Source organism: Agelaius tricolor, unplaced genomic scaffold (genome assembly GCF_023055355.1).
Source record: "Agelaius tricolor isolate 1412-34295 unplaced genomic scaffold, bAgeTri1.0.p SCAF_75, whole genome shotgun sequence".
NCBI classification, from domain to species: Eukaryota; Metazoa; Chordata; class Aves; order Passeriformes; family Icteridae; genus Agelaius; species Agelaius tricolor.
The window spans coordinates 434,955-448,805 of record NW_027269335.1 but is presented as its reverse complement, the minus strand read 5'-3'; the positions used below and the strand labels follow the sequence as shown (position 1 = coordinate 448,805).

The window sequence follows — 13,851 nt, the reverse complement described above, 5'->3', positions numbered from 1 at the left end:
AAAGGCACATGAGGCCGTGGCAGCCCCTGCTCAGGGGCAGCATCTGGCTGCAATTACCCACCCTGGAATGCAGAGCAGCAATTTTTGGTGCTGAGGGGAGCAGGAGGAGAACAAACAGGACATTATTTACACATTAAAGGGAGGTACTCACCCCGACACCACCGCAAGGCAGCCTGACAAACATCGACGTTAAGGAACCTGGGGGGGACAAGAAACCTGTGAGGCACAAAGGTCACCAGACTCTGGGGCCAACTTTGTGGCAACTCTGCAATCTTTTCAAGCACACAAACTCACACATTTCTTCCTGGGGGTTTTCTTCCCATTTTCACCCAGCCCTGTTACAACACATACACACACAATGTACACACTTAGGCTCCTGCAAAAGCTGTCTATAAACCACTCGTTTTTAAGCAAGGTGTGGGTGTTGTCTGATATTTTGAGACTATACACGAGGAAGATGCCACCAACAATCACTCAGTGTGTCTTCTCAGATGTGCACTTTAACCCTTTCCCACTGAGGGAGGGCAGGAAATGATAAAAACACCCCAATTGTCACTCATCTGCAGTTACTAGATGACTTTGGAGAGCATGGGCTTCATAAAAGAGGAAGACAGAAAAATAAACCAGTGGCAAGCAAAGAAAAAACATGTGTTTTGACTGAAATAGCAAAACCAACAAGGAGAATGTGAGAAAAATTGAGAAAACCATCTGCAGGGCTAATTTTGAATCTGTAGGAAATGTAGCATCGCTCTCTGGGCTCGTGTGTGAGCAAATTATTGGGTGGTGTGTGAACAAATTCTGTGGGGCCCTGAGCAACCTGGTCTGGTGGAAGGTGTTCCTGCCCATGGCAGGAGGTGGAATGGGATGGGCTTTAAGGTCCATTCCCACTCAAACCTTTGGGATTCTGTTCCTGAGAGAGGAGTTCATGCATCTGGACTCATCTGAGCTCCAAGTGAGATGCCCTCCTTGATTAGATCCACATGGAAGTTCTTAGATCATCCTGCCTCCTGTCACATCTCTCACTGCTAATCCACCCATTATTTCCCTATTTGTCTTCTTGACAACAATTTAGGATTGCTCCCCACAAATTAAAAGCAGCCTTATTTGCCTAAGTTTTAACTTGTCCAACAGGTTCCAAGTGTTTCCACTGTCCAGGGAGACTTGGGTTTGTCCTTTGTATCCTTGACAGGACAAGGGGGAATGGATTTAAACTAAAAGAAGGTAGGGATGGATGGGATATTGGGAAGGAATTGTTCCCTGGGAGGGCAGTGAGGCCCTGGCACAGGGTGCCCAGAGCCGCTGTGGCTGCCCCTGGATCCCTGGAAGTGCCCAAGGCCAGGCTGGATGGGGCTTGGAGCAGCCTGGGATAGTGAAAGGTGTCCCTGCCCATGGCAGGGGTGGCACTGGATGAGTTTTAAGCTCCCTTCCCACCCAAACCGTTCTGGGATTCTGTGATTCCATGAAGGCACATGCCCCTCTTCATTTGCAGAAGCTTAACAAGAAACATCCTGTGTCCTGAAAAGCCTTTTCCCTTTCAGGCTGAGGTTTCTCAGGCTTTTTTCTTCTTCACAGAGGTATCAAAGGCCAAGAGTTTACACGGAGTCATCAGACACCTGCCAAGACACTCAGCCCTAACAAACTCCCATTTGCATCCCTAAACCTCACACAAAGCTTTGCCCTCAGCGTTCAAACCCGCCCTAAACCCACCCTCTAAGGCGTTTCAAAGAACCCCACGAAGCTGGTTTGTAAATTTGAAAGCCTTTTAAACCCCCAACGGGAGAGAACAGCTGAAGGAGGGGCTTCTAACAGGCACATTCCCCTCTCCACATGAGCTCCTTGCTCAGGTCCTGCCCTGTGGAAGCCACCGGGAGAGGAAGGGGGTGATGTGGGCTGGCAGCCAGTGCCACTGTCAGCATCTCCAGGCTAGGATGGTGCCAGGTGGGCTTAGGAAAGCAGCTCTAAGCCCAGTTAAGAGCTACTGCACATCCCCTCCTACTGGAGACCCTTGAGGACCTGACCTCCCGCAGCTTCGGGGCTCTTCTGCAAGTTGTATCCAAACAGGGAATGTTCTGTGCTGGAAAGCCCTTGGAATTTCTCTTCTCTATAGGATTAAAGTTGACCTCTGCAGACACTCTAAAAGGAGTGATGGAAACCATGGTGGGCACAGAACTACAGGAGCAGAGGCAGAGCAAGGGCTGCTTCCCCCACAGGTTCTCTACAGAAACCATCAGGAATGGTTCAGCAGTTTGGGTGTCCCCCCAAAAATGCATTCCAAATCAACTCTATCTCCAAAGGCATCTGTGGCACTGCTGAGACAGATCCTGCCCAGAGCCAAAGAGGAAGTGGAAAAGTATCCCAAGAGAATTTTCTCAGATATCCCAGGGAAGATTGACCAAAGCTCCTTCGGGCTGTGGGTTTTCCACTCCCGAGCATATGACATCATAAATTCCTGAAAGTTTACATCCTAATGGAGCTATCATTCAGCTGGAGGTGTCTACTTTTGGGTTCTCTGGCCTTAAAGAGGTGGGAAGTGAGCTATAAATACCGTGCTAATTGTGTGTTTAACCACTGCCTAATGGCTTCCCTCTCTGGGAGCTCATGGACACACTGAGCAAAATCTTTCCAGCTCCTTTGCTGTGACCACTACATTTCAAAGGCCACTGAGTTAAACCTCTTTTTACATCATCCAAAATCAGGCTAATCCCAAAATAAACTTTCTCAACATCTCAACGTTCCAGAAACCGTTTTTTAGGTTGGTTTTTCTGTTCTTTTTGTTGTTTTTTTTTTTTCTCAGATCCCCACGTGGCAACTTCCTAAATTGTCCCTCCAGCCTGCTGCTGCAAAAAGGCAGGAAGTAAAGGGAGGTGATGATGACTCCACAGAGGTGCTAAAATCCATGTTGTTTGGCTATCTGAATATGCATCCCTTAGAATTTCTGCTGGGAAAATATAGGTTTGGGTTTTTTTGTTTTTTTTTTTTTTTTTTTTTTGTATTTTTGTCTGTATTTTCCAACAGACACGGCCCTGTTTCAGGAAGATTTGGTCTCCAGTGAAAGGGATAAACAATCCCAGTCCACATTAAACAAATGTTGAGGCCCCTGCATCTCTCTTGCTGACTGTCCAAAGCTGCCAGGGGTTTGTTGATGCCTGTGCAGCTGGCTGGGGGCTGCAGATCCAAATCCTTGGGAGTGTGCTCCAGTTCCTTCCCTAGCCATGGACAACTATCTAACACCCAGAGTGCCCAAGGATGAAACAAACTGCCTGAACTATCTTTCCTCCTCAGGAAAACATCCATTTATGTTCTGAAGACATCAAAGAAAGGAGGTTTAAGCTCTCTAGGGTTTAGGGGTCTGCCTGAAGAGAGGGAGATGGATCCTATGCACGGAGCTGGGAACAATCCTCTTGGAGATGCACAGGGCCAAGGATGGAACCCAGCACCTCAGCCAGGGGTCAGGAAGGGGTGTGTCCCCCCAGGGAATGGTACCTAGAAGCTTCTTGCTGTCCAGTTTCTGCCTGTTCAGAGGGTTTGTGCCGTAGAGCAGCGTGTGCGCTTCCGAGTGAACCGTCTGCAGCTCCTCCAGCGTCGCCTTCCTGCCACGGATGCACTGCAAGGGGAAGGAAAAGGCTGCTGAAATCACTGCTGAGGGCTTGGCTCTCTTTTCTGTCCCCTCAGCAAGCCATCAAGACAGACAGCAAAACGCCAAAATGGGTCCTGCGGTGGAGAAATTCAGGTTTTGGGTTAATCCCTTACTCGCAACATTTATCTGCTCGACATGGAAAGTCATCTTCAGATCCAGTCAAGATAAAGAAGGAAATTTTGAGACAGGTGCTGGCAGGAGGTGGTGGGGGTGAAGGAAAGGTGACCAGAGAGACAAGGGAGTGCATCCTGGAAATGGCAGGGCAGAGCTTGAAGAAAGCCAGCAGGGAATTATGGCAGAAATTTACTGTTTTTGGAAAAAAAGAAGAGTCGGGTGAGGCTGATAGCCACCAGTGGTCAGGAGGGAAACAGCTGGAAAGCAGGTGAAGATCATAAACATGGTGAGAGCAACCAAAAGCACCAAGGTAAGCACAGAAATTAAGGAAAATAAATTTTCTTTAAGGAAATCAACAGGAAATTAAGGACAATAATACTGCCTGGGATCTTACAGTCACAAACTTAATACATTGGAGAACATCTCTAACACCCACTGAGGAGGCCAGGCAATTAGCAATGAGGTTCATTTGGTCCCAAATAATCCCAAAATTCGATTAAATGGGTATCCACAGACAGAGACAGGTTTGAAAGGGATAAAGGAGGGCAGGACAGGGAAATTTAGGCAATGGCAATGCTGCCACCACGTGGATGTCTTATCTGATGGCTCGGGAACATTCCCAGCCCCATCCTGACATTGCTGGAATATTTATGCTCTGGGATTCAGCCCTCTCAGGTGCTCAAAGAATTGATGAACACACACTTATAACCCCATTTATCACCACTGCTGTTAGTTGGAACTAATAACCATTCGTTAATTTTTATTATTAATCTTCATTCTTTCTGTTTAATAACTAAGCTTTTCTCTCCATTTACCTGCTCTTAAAATACATCAAATAAATCTAATTTAACCTCTTGTGATGGAATGGTGCTCAGTGCCTTCCTCCTACCCCCAAGTCTTTTTACAGCATAGCTTGACCATTACTTATTAAAGAATACAAAAAAAAAAAGTTATTAAAGCACAGAAAAGCTGTTGCTTTTGCTGGAATAATTGGAAGGGATAACAAATGAGAGGGTTACATCATATCTTGCTCTTTTCTTTGGCATAACAGTAATAGAATAGTAATATAATACTACTAATAATAATAATGTTGTAATAATATTAATAACACTACTAAAAGCAGCCATGTGGCCTGTTCTGGTATTTCCCTTACCTCACACTTGCCCCTCAGCCCCGTCTCCTGGAGCCTGGACCAGATGCTCTGGATCCTGCCTGCGTGCTCAGGGTGGCTGTTGGTGTTTCCACAGGTGCACTGGTGCTTCAGCATCAAGGTGTCATACACAAGGCCTGCAGCACAGGGGACAGAATTGCTCTTGGGTTAAAAAAAAAAACACCAAAAACTTGCCAGTTTGAGGGAGGAGAAAAAAAAGGTATTTTGCACTGTGGAGTCAATGGTTCTAGGCCAGAACTGTCAGAGAACTGAAAGCCCAAAGCTGCACCCTCCCCTTCCCATGGAAATCCTCAAGGGACAGGAGAAGCAAAATCAGCACCAAGATGTGAAATGAAACGCCAGGGGGGATGACACCTATATGACACCCAGGAATGGGATCTGGGGCTTTTCCCCTGGCTGCCAAAACACCTCCAGAGCTTGGGATCACACCCAGAAGGACCAAGGCATTCCTCCTGGCTGTGTTTCACACGCAGCTCGTGCCCTATTTGCTAATTGTGGCCTTTAGCACCCACCTGGGCAGGTTTCTCTGGTAGCAAAGACAGTTTCTCTGGCAGTGGTGCAGTTACTGGGAGCAAAGGGAGCATCTCAGAGATTTTTGGCAAAAATGCAGCTTTCCCAGCTTCTTCATCAGCCTAGTTTCCTATCACCTCCCCCACCCTGCCTTGATGTGTATTATTGCTAACTTTTTTGGTAAGTTCACTGTAGGGGGATACAGTATGGGTAAATGAAGGTGGTATAGAATGTAATCTTATTCCCCCAACGAGTTGCAGCTGGACCAATTACTAAAGATTAGGAACAGGCCTGATCTTAACAGGCCACACCTGTAGCCAATAAGAACAGTGTTATAAAAGAGTGGATTGGTGGGCTCAGGAGTCAGACACCCACTGTAAGGACCAAGAAGAGTCAGTGCTTAGAGGAGCTGCCTATGAGAAACATCAAGGAGGCACGAAAACTCTGGTGGTGTGGAGCCCTTGCACTATAATGATAATAGAACTCTTGATATATAAGAGAAAAAATGGTGACCCCGACATGATTTGGGAGAAAAAGGATTCAGGGCTAAGTTCTATTGCCCCATGGATTCGGGGAAGCAGGATTTGAGTACTAAACTATTGGCAAAATATATCAATTACAGCTATTGGTGTTTGTTAAATATGAGTGTAAAAGACCTTGAAGATAAGTGCCTTGTAAACTGGGAAAAGCTATAGAACTGAAGTAACATTTAGAAATATATATATATATGTCTGTACTATAATATGCTGTTTGAACACTTGTATAACTCTTAGTTCTAAATGAAATGTACAAATATGTCAAAATGTTAATTTCTTTGAATATGTACTTCTGGAAACACTGCAACTCTGTGGTTAAAAGAAAAAGGGGGAATTGCAGGGGAATACAGTATGGGTAAAGGAAGGTGGTATGGAATGTAATCTTATCCCCCAACAAGTTGCAGCTGAACCAATTATTAAGGATTAGGAACAGGCCACACCTGTAGTCAATATGAACAGTGATATAAAAGAGTGGATTAGTGGGAACTGGAGTCAGATGATGACTACTGCAAGGACCAAGAAGAGTCAGTGCTTAGAGGAGATGCCCACGAGAAACCTCGAGGAGGTGTGTAAACTCTGGTGGCATGGAATCCTTGCACTATAATGATAACAGAACTTGTGCTATATAAGACAACAGTTCACCACTTCCAATAGGCCAGAGATTAAGCTCTCAGGAGCTAACATCTTTCCCCTGCAGGTTAATATAAATCTCTTTCTTCCCCTAATTTCCCAAATGCATCTATCACCCCATTTGCACACTTAGAATCAGTACAAACATTCCCTGTCTTGTCCTAGTATAACTGCAGGGAGGTGCTCAGCCCAACGAGGGGGAGCTGGGGTAGCTCAATCCCCCTGCATTCCCGGGGATTTGCAGCATGACAGCAGCACAAGAGGCTCTGATTCACACCCCAGAGTTGCCTGGCTACAATTTTGGAGGGGAAGTTTGGATTCCATAGCCAACAGCAGGTCCCTCCCAGTGACAGAAGAGATTTAATAATTTCTCTTGAGCGGAAGATGTGAAGTCAAATGTTGAAATCCACCTTTCCTTCCTTCAGGTGGAAGCTCCAGAAAACAGAATAAAAATTGGTTGGTTTGGGGTTTTTTTCCCCAAGAAAAGGGTTTCTTGCAAGAAATATTTGTATGAGTTGATCCAAGGGCTGGGGGTGCTCACCTGGACAGGAGAAGGCTCCAGGGACACCTCAGAGGCCTAAAGGGGCTCCAGGAGAGCTGGAGAGGGACTGGGGACAAGGGATGGAGGGACAGGACACAGGGAATGGCTCCCACTGCCAGAGGGCAGGGCTGGATGGGATATTGGGAATTAGGAATTGTTCCCTGGCAGGGTGGGCAGGCCCTGGCACAGGTGCCCAGAGCAGCTGTGGCTGCCCCTGGATCCCTGGCAGTGCCCAAGGCCCAGTTGGAGCAGCCTGGGCTAGTGGAAGGTGTCCCTGCCCATGGCAGAGACTTAAAACCAGATAACCTTTCAGGTCCTTTCCACCCCAAGGTTTTCCATGATTTCTATGGAATGCAAAGGTCTAGATGAGAATCCAGAGCCTCTGAAGGCAGCAGTGCCAGGAGGCAGTCCCAGCCCCTGATGTCCAAGGATGTGCAGCCCAACTGAGAGCATCTGGGGGAATCCCAGGTGAGCACAACCACAGCTGGATCTGTGCTCCCAGCTCCAGCGTGGACACACAGCACAACCTGGGAGCTCCCAGGGATCCCTGAGAGCAGCTGGAGCTGGGGCTGTGCTACTGCAGGCTCCCAGGCCCGGCTGCAGCTGCAGTCCCACCTCCTGGCTGGGCGTGGGCACACTGTGCCACTGGGAATCTTGGCTCCCTGCTCCAGCTCTTGCAGCTCTGCAGCCTCAGGGGAGGTGTCTGGCAGCTCCCTGCTCTGCTGTAGGTGAGTGCAGAGGGAAAAAATATCCCCCAAAAGCCAAACCAGGATGGGTTCCAGGGAGAGAACAGAGCCCTGGTAATTGGTGCCCTCGGGTCAGCCCAAGTTCAGCTGGAGGAGGTTGTGCTGCAAAGCTCTCTCAAGGTCTCTTGTATTTGATTCACAGCATCAAACACCACCAGGAGCTGCTGGGCCAAGGCAAGCTTGGAGTTCACCTGAGGAAAAGCTTTCACCCCAGTCTGAGTTTAACTGAGCTAGTGCAAGGTCTTAAACAAAAAGAAGTTTAGAGTGGATTCATGGAAGAAATTCTTCCCTGTGAGGGTGGTGAGACCCTGCCTGTCCCATCCCTGGAAGTGTCTAAGGTCAGGCTGGACAGGGCTTGGAGAAGCCTGGGACACTGTGAGGAGTCCCTGCCCATGGAACTGGATCATCTTCAAGGTCCCTTCCAACCCAAACCACTCAAGGAATCTATCCCACCCCAAATCTGGTGCTCACAGACCTTGCTTCATCAATGGTTCCTCCTTTCCCAGGGCTTCACTGATAACAGCAGCATCAATCACTCATCATTTCTCTTTCCTAGAAACCAGCCCAGTTGTAAAGGGAGCTGTTCCCAGTTGCTCCCTGTGGCTGGGGACTCAGCTGCAGACACACACACACACTCACACAAAGGGAAGCTCGGCAATTTAAGCTCAAAATACAAAACTACACTGGCTGTTGCAAGTTAATTGAAGTGGTGCTGGAAGCAAGACTCTTTTCAGACATAAGAACAATAATTTTTAAAGGTCAGCACTAAAGCAAAACCAACTGGCTTTTCTTGGCAGAACAAACATATGATCTGAGGTTCAGATAATTATATTGCTCTGCACAGAAGAGAATAAATGCCTTCATCAGAAAGGAAAAACCCTTTAATGCAGAACATCAGAATAATTTGTGGACCCATTTTTGCAGGAGATCAGAGACTGGATAATTGGAGCTATGCAAATTAATGGCCTAACCTGAGGATCCTTATTCAAGTGCATAGAACAGGGCAGGCACGAGTGTTCATTAAAGTCACAGGGGCTGCTGGAGCTAGAGAGGGCGAGTTCAAGGACCTGCTTTCTTGGAGGAAGGAAAATTAAATGTCATGCTTCAGGACATCAAACTGATGGCTGGAAGGATCCAGGAAGGGCACGGCTCTCCCTTTGATGTGGAGTAATGGACATCATGTTTGAGAGCTGCAGGATGCGGCTCTTTGCCCCAGACCTTTGAAGTCTCAGGTGCTGGCCACCGAGAGAGACAGGAAAATCAAATACACATCAACCCCAGAAGTTCCAGCTGTCTGCAGCTAACTCAGTCCAGGGAGAGCACCAGCTCTCTGTGTTATTTCTGTACAATATACCAAACATGAAAAGGAGGAATAATTCCTTTGTCTGTTGGACAATGGCTGCTCTCTCAAGGGCCGTGTTCCCATCCGGAGCGATTGCGGTTGGCTTAATTAGGGCCATGCAATGAAGTTTGCTTCCTGCAGCCCTCTCACCAAACCCTCACACCAATTCCAATCCTCATTCCTCTGCCTCAGGATCAGTCTCCAAAGCACTTATCAGCCAGATGGATTTTCCTCAGGAAAAAGAAGCCTGATGCACTTCAGCACTGCTTGCTTTTGAAAAACACCCAAGACTTTAATTTCCTGCTTTCCACAGAATAGCTCAATCCTGGTGATTAAGCTTTAGCATCCACCTCCAGAAACACAATCTCCGACACGCCACTGTGGACAACTCCAACAAAACATGAGGCAATTTAACTCACACATGCTCAGCAGCTGAAATGCCTTTCCTCCCCTTTCTCCTGCTTCCATGCCTGTGGCAGTGGGCTTTTGTCCCTGCTTCTCTTATGCAGACAGTGCAGGTTAATTAAACCAGACCTAGGACTAGTTTTAGGACTAGTACAGAGGCCTCACCTTTATGCTTTGCACCTTAATTAGTGCCAGTGAATGCCTGATTTTATTGTGTTTTTCCTTCTCCATTCACCCAGCATAAATGCAGAGATTGAAGGAAAAAGAAAAGTCAAGTCTTTGGAATCTTAATGAGGATAAATGTTGTGAAAATGGTATTTTACAGGTGAACTACCTGAAGCATTCTGCACCTTATCACCCTGTGCAGTGCTGGATAAAAGCAGTGTGATATTCCACTCCTTATTTTAAGCCACTTTTTTAGTTTTTCAAACCCTGCCTCTGAGGAAAATAAATCCTGATACTGGAACAGCATCTTTTCCAAGCAGCACAGCTCTCAAATCTGCACTCTTACTGCTGCCTGCAATTTTGAGTGAAATTCAGAGGCACAGATCTGAGTCAAACACAGATCCTCTGCTAGGAAATGTTATTTACTTCTATGTTCAGAGTCTTGCATGTGATTGATTGGGCAGCTTCATTACCGGCAGAGGAGGAGGAGGGAAGCAAGAAAAGGAATGAATAATCCCTTCAAACAGGGCCAGGCTTTCTTGTTTTTAAAGCCCCAAGGTTTGGGGTTAAGTGTATTAGAAGCTCAAGTTTCATCTGCTCTGACCTGAGCCAGGGGACTTTTCCTTGCATCTTTGGCAAAAGCCAAAATCTTTTAATCTGGCCAGAACTGACTGCATTTGAAATGCAGTTCTGCTGAAATTCTGGGTTAAACGTTAACAGCAAACTGGGACTTTAAAGGGCTGATTTGCAAAACTTGAGCCATTCCTTGGGTTTTTCCAGAACTGCCAGCACATGCTTCCCACCCTGCCTGCAGCCAGGAGCTGAGGAACACAGAACATGCCACTATTACTACACCACCAGGGCCTGAAAATAAACCCAATTCACAGCACTGAGCCGAGTGATGCAAGAAGTGTAGGTTAAAAATGGAATAAAAGCAGAAGTGAAAGGGAAATAACATCATGAGTCGCTCTTATTTGGGCGTTGTGGATTTCCCCCCCCCCTTCTTTTCCTTTTCCCAGGGAACACATCACGTTGCAAACTGTTCATTCACAAAGTAAGAGCCTGACATTTGGGGAAGAAGGCGGACTTTGAAATCAGTCCTCATCACCCAGCACAGGGCTTGAGGAGTTGCAGGGAAAATCAACTTTCAGCTGTTGCTAAGGGCATTGAAGAAACAGAAAGGATTTTGGAGTAGAAAAGTTGCTGTCAGGATACAGGAAGAACAATTAAGTTTTTTTGTTTTAAATCTTGGTGGGGAGATCACAGAATCCCAGGGTGGTTTGGGCTGGGAGGGACCTTAAAGCCCATCTTGTTCCACCCCTTGTCACAGGCAGGGACACCTTCCACTACCCCAGGCTGCTCCATCCTGGCTGTGAACACTTCCAAGGGATGGGGATCAACACCTATTTTGCACTTGTGCTTTCCACCAGACAAACACAGGATTGTACTCATCATTTTCCTCCACATGTAAGCAAACACCCTTTGGTCTCTCTGTGTCCTGAAGACAAGTTGAAATCACCAGCTCACCTGGTTTTTCCCAACCTGTGTGACAGGAGGAGGGGAGGCTGGCAGGGAGCCTGGAGTGCCATCACACTGATGGCACAAGATTATGGAGTGACTGGAGAAGGTGGGGGAAACAGAGGCAGCATTGCGTTTGGCACTCTGTCCTTGAGGAGCACTGGCTCTCTCTGCCTTGCCTCTAAATCAGCTCTGTCCCAGCCTGGGACTTGCTCTGTGTGCCTGAGACACAGCTCCAGGGCTGTGCTGCTGCTGTGTGTGTGTGTGCAGGGTACTTTTGCTGTGCTCTGTGTGTGTGCAGGGTATTTTTTCTGTCTGTGTGTGTGTACAGGGTATTTTTGCTGTGCTTCTGCTGTGTGTGTGTGTGCAGGGTGTTTTTGCTGTGCTGCTCTGTGTGTGTGCAGGGTATTTTTGCTCTGTGTGTGTGTGCAGGGTATTTTTGCTGTGCTGCTCTGTGTGTGTGTGCAGGGTATTTTTGCTGTCTTGATGCTTTGTGTGTGCAGGGTATTTTTGCTGTGCTGCTGCTGTGTGTGTGCAGGTATTTTTGCTGTGTCTGTGTGTGCAGGGTATTTTAGCTCAGAGGAAGGGACAAGCAGGACAAGAGGGATGACTCAGTGTGCTCCTTGAGGAAGGCAGGATGTTATGGAGTACCCAAATGGGGATGAGATGCTCATGCTTACGGATTTGCAGGGACGGGGAAGAAAATCACAGAATCATCTCCATGGAATGGTTTGGGTTGGAAGAGACCTTAAAGCTCACCTCGAGGGTAGGGCAGGCACACTTTCCACTATCCCAGGGGGCTCCAAGCCCTGTCCAACCTGGCCTTGGACACTTCCAGGGATGGGCTGCCTGGAAGTGTTCTGGGCAACCTGACAGGGAAGGATTTCCTTCCAATATCCCACCTACCACAACTCCCAGCCTAAAGCCATTCCCTCTTTTCCGTGCCCTCACAGAACAGCTCAGCATAAAACAAACCAATGAGCAGAGCCCCCCCCCCAGCCCAGAGCCCCCCAAAAGCTCACCTGTTGTGAACCTTGGCTTAGTGGGAGGCTCCTGCACGGACATGGGGAAGGTGGCTGAGGCAGGGGAGGACTGTGCCCGGGACAGGGGCCGGTGTCCCCCGAAGGACACGGGCATGCCGGCCGCCTCCAGCGACGCCTGGTAGTTCCTCAGCTGGTGAATCCGCTGCTGCTCCAGGAGCAGGGCTTGCTGTGGGCAAGAGAAGCAGGCAGTTGCTGAGAGGGCCTTCCCAAAAGGGTTTGTGAAGGCTCCCAGGCTTGGACTCCTTTCCCTCACGTGCAGCAAAGGAAGATGTGACGTTTCAGACAGGCACAACACACGGAGCCCCAGCCTGAGCCTGCTGCACACTGGCAGGGTCACTGCCAGGGGCAGCTCCATCCTGCCCCACAGCTCCCTCATCTTCCTCCCCCTGTGCTCCCACCCCACTGCTTTGGGACATTTAACAGTGAAACAGTCCAGGCCATGGAACGAGTCCCACTGAACTGGATCCCAGGCTGGACAGGGAGCTCTGAACTGAGCTGGTTCTCTCTGCAGCCACACCATCAGCTGGACAGCCTCCTGGTCAGAAGGGATGGCTGTTCCATCCCATTCCCTCTGTAAATTCCCTCCTGCTCTGAGGCAAAACAGTGGCAAAGGAGATACTATTTTAAAGACTTCAGAGGTGTGACCATGGATTCAGGATTAAGGTGGAGAGGCTTCACCTTCAGAGGAATGGTATCACTAATAATGGTCCATCATCACCAACTCAGAATTAGAAAATCCCAGGATGGTTTGGGCCTTAAAGCTCATCTCTGCCATGGGCAGGGACACCTCCCACTATCCCAGGTTTCTCCAAGCCCCATCCAACCTGGCCTTGGACACTTCCAGGGATGAGGTGGCCACAGCTTTCTTGGGCAAGTGTATTTCCTGAGCAACATCCCAATGACATTCCTGGAGGAAATAGACCAGCTCCACTACACTGTGCTCCCTTGTTATTGGATTTATCACCTGCAATCCACAAGCCTCAGGTGTTTTCCCTCAAAAGTGAGCCTGGTTGGAGGCTCCAGGTTCTCTAATTCTGAAGCAGGAACACCCTCCACTTGTCCCCTGTTCCCTTATGTGCAGTGTTTTGTCACAGACATGTTTCATGAAAATCCTTTCTTTAGGATTTTTTTCTCCTGAGAAACTGTGAGGCCTCAGAAACAAAATGTAAAAATGAGTATCTGCTGCTGTGGAATGCAACAGGTGGATCTGTGACTGGTCTTATGTGGTTGTTTCTAATTAATGGCCAATCACAGCCCAGCTGACTTGGACTGTCTCAGTCAGTCACAAGCCTTTGTTATCATTCTTTCCTATTCTATTCTTAGCTGGCCTTCTGATGAAATCCTTTCTTCTATTCTTTTAGTAGAGTTTTAATATATATCATAAAATAATAAATCAGCCTTCTGAAACATGGAGTCGACATTCTTGTCTCTTCCCTCATCCTGGGACCCCTGCAAACACCACCACAGTCTTTGTCTGGAGAAATTAGTTTTAA

The 13,851-nt window shown here is 47.8% G+C and overlaps 1 protein-coding gene across 10 annotated transcripts in view; it reads right to left on the bottom strand.

Annotated features, from left to right (window-relative positions):
• Positions 1–13,851, bottom strand: part of HDAC4 (histone deacetylase 4) — a 182,519-nt gene that overhangs the window by 28,394 nt on the left and 140,274 nt on the right. For all 10 annotated transcript variants that reach the window (XM_071418104.1, XM_071418105.1, XM_071418095.1 and 7 more), the window contains 4 exons: positions 12,338–12,524; positions 4,905–5,038; positions 3,484–3,604; positions 152–198 (listed from right to left, as the gene is read on the bottom strand). In XM_071418104.1, the coding sequence (XP_071274205.1) occupies positions 152–198; positions 3,484–3,604; positions 4,905–5,038; positions 12,338–12,524 (489 nt within the window). The remainder of the gene's footprint in view (positions 1–151; positions 199–3,483; positions 3,605–4,904; positions 5,039–12,337; positions 12,525–13,851) is intronic.